This window comes from Vipera berus (assembly GCF_964194415.1).
Source record: "Vipera berus genome assembly, chromosome: 2".
In the NCBI taxonomy this organism is placed as follows: Eukaryota; Metazoa; Chordata; class Lepidosauria; order Squamata; family Viperidae; genus Vipera; species Vipera berus.
Window position 1 is genome coordinate 168,277,666 of NC_138203.1, and position 11,067 is coordinate 168,288,732.

Here is an 11,067-nt window from a genome sequence, read left to right on the forward strand (position 1 = left end):
CTGAATGTTTGCATTAAATAAGAGAATTCATGGTAATGGATCAGTTTTATACTTCTGAATGAGCTTTAAAAATGCATAGAACATGCAAGAATTTGTTCTCTACTGTACCCCCCCCCCAAAATAGAAGCAAATGAAAAAAGGACTTAATCCCCCTCTTAAATGCTTTCCATACACTGTGGTTATTAATGGTCAGTTTAAATTTGTGGACTTGTTAGTTCAGGGTTGTCAAACTCGCAACGTCACGTGACATGCTGCGATGTATCGCAACTTTTTTGCCATTGCCGGCAATGGGGTAGGCGTGGTTTTGCTATGAAGCATCTGGCCCACGGGCTGGCAGTTTGACACCCCTGTATTAGATGAATGCAACTAATTATTTACAATTTATGCCTACATTTAATTGTTCTACTGTGAGCATCATTAACTTCCATTGTAATAGTATTTTTTAAAATTTATTTTCAGGTATCCTTTCTCCCTCAGTTGAGACTGAGTTGCCTTGCAAATTAATGTTATAAATTATTAATCTTTATAGATTGCTTCTGAGCTTTGTAAGAAAGGTTATTTTAAAGCCTTACAGCTTATCTATAATTTCCTACCTTGTGCTTTGATTTTTCTTCCTGTTCATTTCTTTATATTGATAGGTTCTGTTCCAATTTGTAATTATTTGTAGTATTTGTATTATATTGTCCTTGAAATTTTTCTTAAGTTGGAAATGTTTCCTGGAATATTACCCTGATACTTTCATTTCTCTATAAGCACTTCTGAATCTGCGATATCCCTGAAGTATGTTTGATATAGTAAGAAGCCTTTAGGGCGAATCATTATCTAGACCCCAGGGAATAGTTACTATATATTAATCTTAGCAGAACTGATTTCTCACTCAATTTTTGTAAATTAATTCAAATTGTAAAGGAGCAAAATATTATTTTTGAGGTTTATATTATTCTATCCTTTGATCATTTTTTGCTAAAATAGCTAAAGTGGATCAAAGCTGAACAAATCAAATTGTAATATTGATCTCTTATTGAGGAATCACTTACTCCCAGCTATAGTCTTAGTAGATCTTAAAAAGTATTTTCAATCTTTAGTATATAGCATTGTATGTGAACCACTGACCTATTATCCTATCTTTAAATTTTTTATAGTTCTTTGAAATGTTGGAGTAAAATCTGTCACAGATTTATTCTACATATAATGTTGCATTTTCCATATGTGTCTTTCCATCCAGTGCTACAATATTTTGGTCAGGTTAATTCTATTAAGCCTTACCATTTGACTCCTACCATTGAAGCTGGCTGGAAGAAAAGCAAAGTGTCAAGGGAAGCTAAGAATTGGCAGATAAACTAACTTGAGTTCTCCAAATCTCCACTGATACTAAGTGTAAAAATTAAAGTCCCACCTCTGCTTTATACAAAGCATATTTGGCTGCCCACATTATATCTAACTTTGCTTTCTATATTCAGCATTGCCTGAAAACTCCTCAGAACAGAGCTTTGAAATGAATGTGTTCATATAAATGGGATATTGTGATTCGTTTTTGTTTTAAATAACTGATATCTTCTAATTCTTTTATAGCTACATGACCACAACTTTTGTAATGGAGGCCATGGCTGCAGCAAATGCTCAGCTTCACTTAAAGAGAATGGAAAAGCACAAGGTTTGTGTGGCATGTCTTAATCTGATATCTCTTCAATCATACTGTTACATGGTAGGAAAGTAATATAATAGGAAAATTTTAATATTGCTCTTGTGTCTGCCCTTAAAATACTACAATAATTTCCCTATCATTCTGCATTTTTGTTGAAAACAGCATTTCTCTCTCTCGCTACATTGGATATTGAGTAGGAACTGAAATTCTAAGCATTTTAAAGACCCACAGCTAAAGAGTTGTGCTTTTTTCAGCTAGTAAATGCATTTTTAATTTGGTGCTTAATTTTTTTTACTTGTCAAAATTCTACAATAATCCTTCATTTTTGAGATCTAGATTAATGTCTTACTCTTCTAGGAAGATGATAATGATGAAGAAGATTCTTCATCTGAAGTTTCTGATAGTGAGGTTCACCCAGATGTTTATGAACGATCAGAAACACGGCCAATTCTATCTGTGCGTAAGTAGCTGATTCTACTTTCATCTTGATAATATACAAGAATCAGTCTTTCTCTACAGTTCTTTGTTAATGCCAAAGACAAGTGAAAAAAGATCCTTATCCTTTATTTGACTTTTCTGTAAATGAGACAAGTGCGTCATGAAATCAAACGTTAGGAACACTTTGCAAACCATATTTAGTGGAAGAAATAATTTATCTAAGTAGAAAGCTTGTTCTTTTGCAGATGACCAAAATGCATATTTAAAAATTATTTTTGTTATTCCAGGCCACATTGTATGCAACAACGATCCGATATACATATTTTGTCTTTCTTTGCAATGTTAGATACACAGTTGGATAACTCATAGCAGAGAACATCCCTATCCTCACTTAGGCTTCAGTAATATACTCCAGATCTCATCACTAAATAATGAATGAAGGTGGTCTTATTGCAGAAGATTAATCCACAACATTGTGAGGCCAGGTTCCCTGATAATCTAATTTAAAATGCTAGATCAGTTGGAACAGAAGATCACATCAAGATTGGCAATCTCTCTTTCCCTGAGTGGCTAGCTTGGCTCTCCCTGGTTTTAGTTTTCCTTTTATTGATACTACTGCTGTCTAAGTGACCCAGATAAATTTATTCTAATAATGATATATGGCTTAGAAAATAACTGCTCTGTTGCATCAGTATCAATCATTGGTCAGCTCACTATTTGAAATCAGGATAGGAACTTTCTACTCCATTTTGTTTTTATCAAGCTTAGGTACCTTATCATATTTAGTAGGCTCCCAACTTTATCATATTCTACTTCTTTAAATTTGGTGGGCTTATTTATAGCTCTTTTTATGTAATTGCAGTGTACAACAGCAATCAGAAACATACAACATCACCTTTTTCTTAGAATAAAATCATCGTTCAGTTGTTTAGAAGCCAGTTTCTTTGGTCTGTATGTGTGACTTATCCTCTTGACTTCAATTACTGCCCCTGCTTGGACTGAAGATTTTACAAGCACTTAAACTGCTTTTTACTGTTGCTGCAGTACTTGCTATTGATACATAAAGCCTTCAGACAAAACTATAAAACCGCTTATTCCCTTTAATTTTTGTTTTTTCTTTCTTACCCTCCATCGATGTTTAGTAACTTTGATGGAAACTCGTTAGTCTTAAAATCTGTTTGAATTTATTCTTACTCTTGCAGCCTCTATAGGGTTATTTTTAATTGCATGGAACAAATGGTGCATTTTTTTTTCTATTTTATTTTGTTTGGCGCATTTTGTTTCTGGGCTGCTTGATTTTCTTCTTTTCCCTTTTCTCTTCTTGCCTTTGTTACATGTCATCATCAGATTCCAAGTAAACAGGGATCTGCCAAAAGCTGGATCTCTTCCTTGTATAGTACAGGGGTAAGCAACCTCGGCTCTTTTATGACTCATGGACTTCAACTCCCAGAATTCCTGAGCCAGCTTGGCTGGCTCAGGAATTCTGGGAGTTGAAGTCCATGAGTCATAAAAGAGCCGAGGTTGCCTACCCCTGGTATAGTACAAAGCCTCTGCAAGCAAATGGGAGCTAGGATTTTAAATCTTTTCAGGCTCTCATATCAAACAAGCTCATTGTTGAATTGCTTTTGCTTTGTATCAATATTATAACCTTCCATATTCTCCAGATTATAATCTTCCAAGCTCCCCATGACAGCTGCTTTCCAACTAGCATATTTGGCTTGAGACATTTATAGAATAATTTTCAGTCTTGGTACAAAACAGTTGAGGACAGTATCTGCACCATGTTGCTTTCTTTCCTTCTCAGAAGTTACAGAGTTTAACTGTTAGTAAACTCTATAGTTTCCTTCTTTCCTCATGTCCTGAATTAATATCATATCAACAGGAAAGAAAATATTGTTGCTAAATAAACGTTACTGAATATCTGCTTTTGAACTGTTTGTGAAAACAAGTGTAGAAAAATTATCTTTTTCACATTTCATTCCAAAAAGTCCGCCTGCTTTGATAAATTCAAGATACGGTTCTGTACTGTGCATTACAGTATAACAATAGGACTGGTTTCTTTGCACTAAATGGAAAGTGCAAGATAAGCAGTGTCAATTTTAAGCTTGCATTCTAGCAATAGTGAAAAAAATTCATTTTGTAAGTTTCTCCATAAGACTGCTGGGGACTGATCTTGTTGAATATTATAAGAACTATGTAGAAATAGTGGGTTATTTCTACATTGTAGTCCTCCTAATGGCTTACGTCATCTGAAATTATTTACTGTGCTTCACATCTGTGTCATGTTGTTTGTCAAATTTTTCAAACTGATTATTGTATCGTGTGGATTATGAAGTATTAATGTTTTGAACTAGAACATCAAAACTCTGCCTGAGCTCCAAAACATTCTACTCCATGTTTTCCACGTTTACCTTTATAAGTAAAAAAAATATCTAAAATTTGTAAATCATGGGGGGAAAAGTCTTTAAAATGGTGAGCATAGCTCCCCCCCCCCGTTACTTACTGTTTTGGATCATCAACCAAGTCTTTCAGCCATCCTTCTATTTAACAGCTGTTCTTCATAAAGGGAAGAAGGAGATACTTTTTTTTGTTAATTCTGGCCCATAATTAATCAAATACATTCCTCAGTAGTACAACCAAAGGAATAATTTAAAGGATGAAAAACAAGAGGAGATTGAGCAATTTAACTGTAAAGCAGTTTAAAATGAGTTTAACTATTGTAATGTTTCTTTTTATTACAAGTATATTGGTACTTCATAAACAACATACAGGTAGTCCTTGACATATGACCACAATTGGGATCAGAATTTCCATTGTTAAGCAAGGCAGTTGTTAAGTGAGTGATGCCCAATTTTAAGATCTTTTTAGCTACAATTGTTAAGTGAATCATTGCAGTTGATAAGGGAATCACGTGGTTCTTAAGCGAATCCAGCTTCTCCCATTGACTTTGCTTGTTGGAAGCTGGCTGGTAGAATCGCAGATGGTGATCATGTGACCCAGAACACGACAGCCATTGTAAATACATGCTGGTTGCCAGGTGGCTCCATTTTGATCAGATGACTGGGGAGACTGATGGTCGTAAATGTGAGGACCGGTCATAAGTCATTTTTTCAGTGTCATTGTAATGTTTAATAGTTGCTAAATAAATGGTTGTAAATTGAAGACTACCTGTGAAGGAAATGGTTTACAATGTGAATAGCTTGGACTTATAGGTCTAAAAAGTTCCTTCTAATTTACAGAGAAACGAGGAGCACCTAATATTTTTGAAATCACAGAAAGGGTAGAAATGGGTCAGATGGCCTCCATGTTCTTCAATAAAGGTAACTATTTTTAAGCTATTAAGACCCTGTTTTATATTGGATGTGTTTTGTTGGGGTTTTTTTTAAAAAAACTTTGGTACATTTCCTAAAATATACTTAAAAGTTTTTATTTGTGGAATGTTTTCAAGTATGCACAAACTAAGAAACACCTACACATTAATACTGAATTTGAATTTGAATTTTATTGAATTTATATACCGCCCTTTCCCGTAGGACTCAGGGCGGTTTACAGGGTATATAAAACATCGATACAAAAATTAAGAACAATTTTAAAAAGATTAAATTAAATCCCTAAAAAATATAAAACCCCAGTTAAAACCCCAATTAAAACTCAGCCTGGGCTGGAAAGCTCGAAGAGCCAGGTCTTCAGGTCTTGGCGAAATGATCGAAGGTTGGGGGCAGTCCTAAGCTCCACGGGCAGCTGGTTCCAAAGGGCAGGCGCCCCCACAGAGAAGGCCCTCCCCCTGGGTGTTATCCGCCGGCATTCTTTTACCGCCGGCACCCTGAGAAGGCCCTCCCTGTGGGAGCTCACAGGATGAAGGGAACTTGATGCCGGCAGCAGGCAAAAGCTAATTATTTCGCTGCCCTCATCGCGTCCGCAGATAATTGCCCGGCCGCCCTGTTTAGGGTGACTCGCTCCCTTCTTAACCAGGAGGTGAGGGAGGATCGCTTGCAGGGTCAGGCCGAGGAGTTTAGTCATCATCTGACGGACAAAATCGCTCAGATCTGGACTGGTTTGGAGTTGGACTGCGCAGAGTCTGACGTGGAGGAATCGGACGGTCTTGAGCATGTTATCTGGACTGAGTTTGATCCTGTTTCCCCTGATGATGTGGACAGGAGTATGGGGAGGCTGAGCTCCACCACCTGTTTATTGGACCCGTGCCCCTCCTGGCTGGTTTTTGCGGCCCGGGAGGAGACACGAGGCTGGTTCCAGGCAGTAATAACTGCTTCCTTGAAGGAGGGTATCTTTCCCGCCACCTTGAAGGAGGTGGTGGTGAGGCCCCTCCTCAAAAGGTCTGCCCTGGACCCGGCTGTTTTAAACAACTATCCGGTCTCCAACCTTCTCTTTCTGGCGAAGGTTGTTGAGAGCATGGTGGCGCATCAGCTTCCTCTGTTCCTGGAGGAAACTGATTATCTGGACCCATACCAATTGGGTTTCAGGCCCGGGTACAGCACGTAAACGGCATTGGTCGCACTGGTGAATGATCTCTGGCGGTCAGGACGGGTTGCTCCTCTGTCCTAGTCCTATTAGATCTCTCAGCGGCTTTTGATACCATCGACCATGGTATCCTATTGCGGCGTCTCAGGGGGTTGGGAGTGGGAGGCACTGTTTTGCAGTGGTTCTCCTATCTCCTGGGCCGTTCGCAATCGGTGTTGACGGGAGGGCAGAGGTCTGCCCCGAGGCCTCTCATTTGTGGAGTCCCTCAGAGGTCGGTTCTCTCTCCCCTCCTGTTCAACATCTATATGAAGCCGCTGGGTGAGATCATTCGTGGTTTCGGGGTGGGGTATCATCAGTACGCTTATATAATTCTTTTAATTGATTTTAAGATTTTTGCAATTGTTGTATCTGTTTTTTAAAATACCTTGTGAACCGCCCTGAGTCCTACGGGAGAAGGGCGGTATATAAATTGAATAAATAATAAATAAATAAATAAATACTTCTGAGTATAAGTTTCATTAATGATGGCCTGGTTGAGAACATCTACATTAGGGGTCCCCAACCCCCGATCCATGGACCAGTACCGGGCCGCGGCATACCAGCAACGGGTCCACACAAACAAAGCCCCATCCGCGGGATGCAGGGAAAAACCTTTCTCCACAGAACCGGTCCCTGGTGCCCAAAAGGTTGGGGACCTCTGATCTACATTATCCATACCTATGGCTGCTATGGAAGATAGATGACACTTATGTAAGTGATTGTTCCCAAGATCCGGGACAGCATAAGGCTATGTGTGGGATCAAGGGTCTTCAGCCTCTTCTTCATTAAGTTTGTATTCATAGCAAAAGTTGAAGTAACATTCCAGTCGGCGTCATCCAAAGTGAGCTGGTAAGGGGTTGCCTAACTTTACCTTCCTTTGCACCAAAGTTAACTATCTAGTAAGAAATAATAGTTAAAGTAAGGAAGTTGTAAGCAATGAAGAGGAGAGAGATAAGGAGGGTGAATGGGATTCAAAACTGCATTTTGTTTATGCTAAAGGAATACCTTTATTCCACCATGTCTATATTTTTGCTTTCCTTTGAAGTAGGTTTACCTTTTCACCACTGGAACCTTTTTTACTGTCTACCTTAGCACTGAATACATGTCTTCCTTGGGGAATTTTTTTTTTATCATGGGTGGGGCCAAGCTTTTTTGATAGGGTGGCTAGAGGAATGTTTACATTGGAGAAATATAGCTCTGGAATAATATGGTAGCATTAATTCTCTATTTCTGCGATGAATAATTTTACACAGTAGAGGGTGCACAGATCACATATGTGAATGCAAGTTAAGCATAGTTAATTTTTTTTAACAAATGCTTTCTTTGGCTGACAGTTCAAACAAAATTTATTCTGCTCTTTTTCGCTTATTACAGGCAGGTTGTGATACTAGCTTTCTTTCCCAGAGGGAAAAGTTTTTTTTTTTTTAAAAAAAACTAATAATGAACAGTTACAGCAAAATAAAAGTGCCCCTTCAAAGATAGGGATGGCCCTAATTTGTGTCATATGATTTTTCTGTTCCTTTGATCTGTAGGAAGATGCTTTGGAAAGATCATAGAGATTTCCAAATCCAGGCATACATTATCAAGTACTGAATTTAGTTAGGAGAATAATAAAATCTCTTTCTGCCATTTCTTCTTTTGGCTTCTGGCCTATAGAGGTTTTACATTATGGATGCCAAGAAATACCTGTATTGGCAAAATATTTTACTGTGTACAGTATAGTATTTTGAATGGTCTCTAAATAGTGTTCAGTTAGAAATACATCATAGTCTAGTGATATAGTTATATGAAGCAAAAATGTACATACCGAAACTGAAGATAGAATCACAACATTTTTACATATTTATTAGCCCTTGCAGCATTGCTTTCTATAGGAATGTGGAAATCTATAGGGTGTCTCTACTTGAAATGTATCTAAATAGCAATATAATTCTAAATAATTTACCTAATGGATAAGACTCTTTCACCCTGTTTTTCTTTTAAAATATAAAGGTTTGAATTACTGCCTCTTATTAAATGTTCTAGTTTCCTCATTCAGCTAGATTTTTTACCTTTGTTGTTAACTGAATCATTGCAGTTATTAAATGAATTGTAGTTGTTAAGCAAATCGAGTTTTCCCCCATTGACCTTGCTTGTTGGAAGCCAGCTGGGAAGGTCACAAATGGAGATTACATGACCCTAGTACATGGCAGCCATCGTAAATACGTGTTGGTTGGCAAGCATCTGAATTTTGATCATGGGTCTGTAGGGATGTTGCCACAGTTGTAAGCGCAAGTACCATCATAAGGCCTTTTTTCAGTTGTTAAGTTTGAATAGTTGTTGAATAAATTGTTGTAAATTGAGGGGTACCTGTACTGTTGAAAAATGAAATTTCTCAAATGCAGTTGTCTTCCCTGCAGTCCCTTTGCCATGGATTTCACTCAGTTTTCCTTAGAGATTATTGGGTGCCAGAAATTCCCAACTACTATCTATTGTTTCCCAATTTGCTCTTTCCTTGCCTCCCTTTGGCATTTGCCAGGCTTTCTGCAACTGAGGAAATTCTGCATAATTTTTCAATAAATGAAATCAGCACTACATCGATTCCTTGCTTTTAAGAGCTAACTTCTGACCTTGCTTTCTGTGTGATGTAGTTTTAGAACAGCCTAAAACAAATTTATGCAGTCGAGCTGAATATATCTAATATAATGCCCAATTAAAACCTGGCAAGATTTGCTACCGGGATAAAAAGTTATAGTGCAGGCAAAGAATAAGCTTTTCAGAATATCATGTTCTATTATAATTGCTGTTATACACAGACTAGTGATAGGTTTGTTAAAAAAAGAAAGTCTTTGTATTTGCTGCGTACCACGCACATTTCCTTTGGTAATCTTATAAGAATCAGTGCTTGTCAAATTGTTATCTTACCAATCTAAGCTAAGACACATAAGACTTCAGGTTATACTTTATAGGGAATCGGTACGTAGTCTTAAAGAGAAAGAAAATCTTCAGACTATTTCCATGAAAGGAGTCTATCTCTGAAGGATAGCTTGGCCTGCTCTAACAGGGATTCTGGAGTCATTTATTGCAGTAATGGATTTTAGGCATATATGTCATGTACCATTCCTGGAGGAACTCATTGATCTTCCTTTTTTGTGTGCAGTAATGAAAGTATCAATCAATGAAGGTCTATGACTGTTTATAAAACAGAACCGGCACAATGTTTACCTTAATTGAAGAAAAGAGGGGATGGCAAACCAAAATCATAACTTTATTGTAAAAATTAATATGAAACACTGCTTTTGTTGAAGAATTAACAAAGGAGAGCCAAAGCGTTCTTCAGGGGAACCACAAGATTGGCTAAAGGGCAATGGTTTCAAACCCTAACCTTAATGAACTGACCCATGTCTGATCCAAAAGAAGACAAATCTGTATACCGGTATGTCTATGGAGATTCTCAGTCATCCAGGTCATGGCTGTCCCAAAGGTGCTTTTTCACAAGGCAACTGGGCTTTCTTGTTTTTCTTTGAAGACATTTCACTTCTCATCCAAGAAGCTTCTTCAGCTCTGACTGGATGGTGGGGAATGGAAGGATTTATACTCTTTGCAGACAGCCAGTCATTTGCATTCTTTTAGACGAATCTTTTGGGTGAGAAGCGAAACACCTTCAAAGAAAAACAAGAAAGTCCAGTTGCCTCATGAAAAAGCATCTGTGGGCCGAATCTGTATAGTTTCTCCAGTGATGCCATCTTAACCTTAGAGTTAAATCACGGTAGATCAATACTAGGGCAATGGATCTTAGATGTAGAAGGTCAAACAGAAAGTGCTGCTTTCTTGCATAATCTTCTCAATTATATTTTAACTGTAAATAAGCAAATTTTAGTACCGGAACCTGCCACATATTTATATCATATCACAGTTCCCAAATTTAGGAGAGCTTTATTTCTAGCTTGATTTCATGTTCTTCCCACAGCTGTCCTGAAAGGGAAATACAGGAGACCCCATATGAAACCCAATACTGCCTCTCTGATGTAGGCGCCATAGAAATGTCAGCTCATGTTGTTCGGTATTGCCAATTCTATAGGGACGTTTGTCACTAGTTGATTAACTGGTGATCAATTTCTTTTAATGAAATTCCTGGGGGACTCTAATAGTTTTTATTTGCACTATCTATTAATCAAAGATAAGTTTATTTATTTAAAAGTAGCAAAATTTTGCTATATTATGTATAAGCTTCCCGTACAAATGGTTGATAGTAGTTCTTGCTAGGAGATCATTTTCATTTTATTGATTGTATTTTTATTAATCAACGACCAGAACAAAGTTCTGTCTGTCAAATGAATACAAAATGTTAAAACGGAAATATGTTCTTAGAATTACCTTAAATCATAAGCAGGAGTCAAGGAAAAGCCATTTTTGTAGCCAAAAAATGAGTCATGCGAGCATCTTTGTTTTACTTTCTATTTAAGTATCTAGATTATAATCTATTG

The 11,067-nt window shown here is 37.4% G+C and overlaps 1 protein-coding gene across 1 annotated transcript in view; it reads left to right on the plus strand.

Moving 5' to 3' along the window:
* The window catches only part of TMEM104 (transmembrane protein 104), a 69,933-nt gene that overhangs the window by 10,707 nt on the left and 48,159 nt on the right, over positions 1–11,067 (plus strand). The window contains exons 4-6 of the mRNA XM_081315856.1: positions 1,573–1,654; positions 2,003–2,105; positions 5,323–5,403. Of these exons, the coding sequence (XP_081171982.1) occupies positions 1,573–1,654; positions 2,003–2,105; positions 5,323–5,403 (266 nt within the window). The remainder of the gene's footprint in view (positions 1–1,572; positions 1,655–2,002; positions 2,106–5,322; positions 5,404–11,067) is intronic.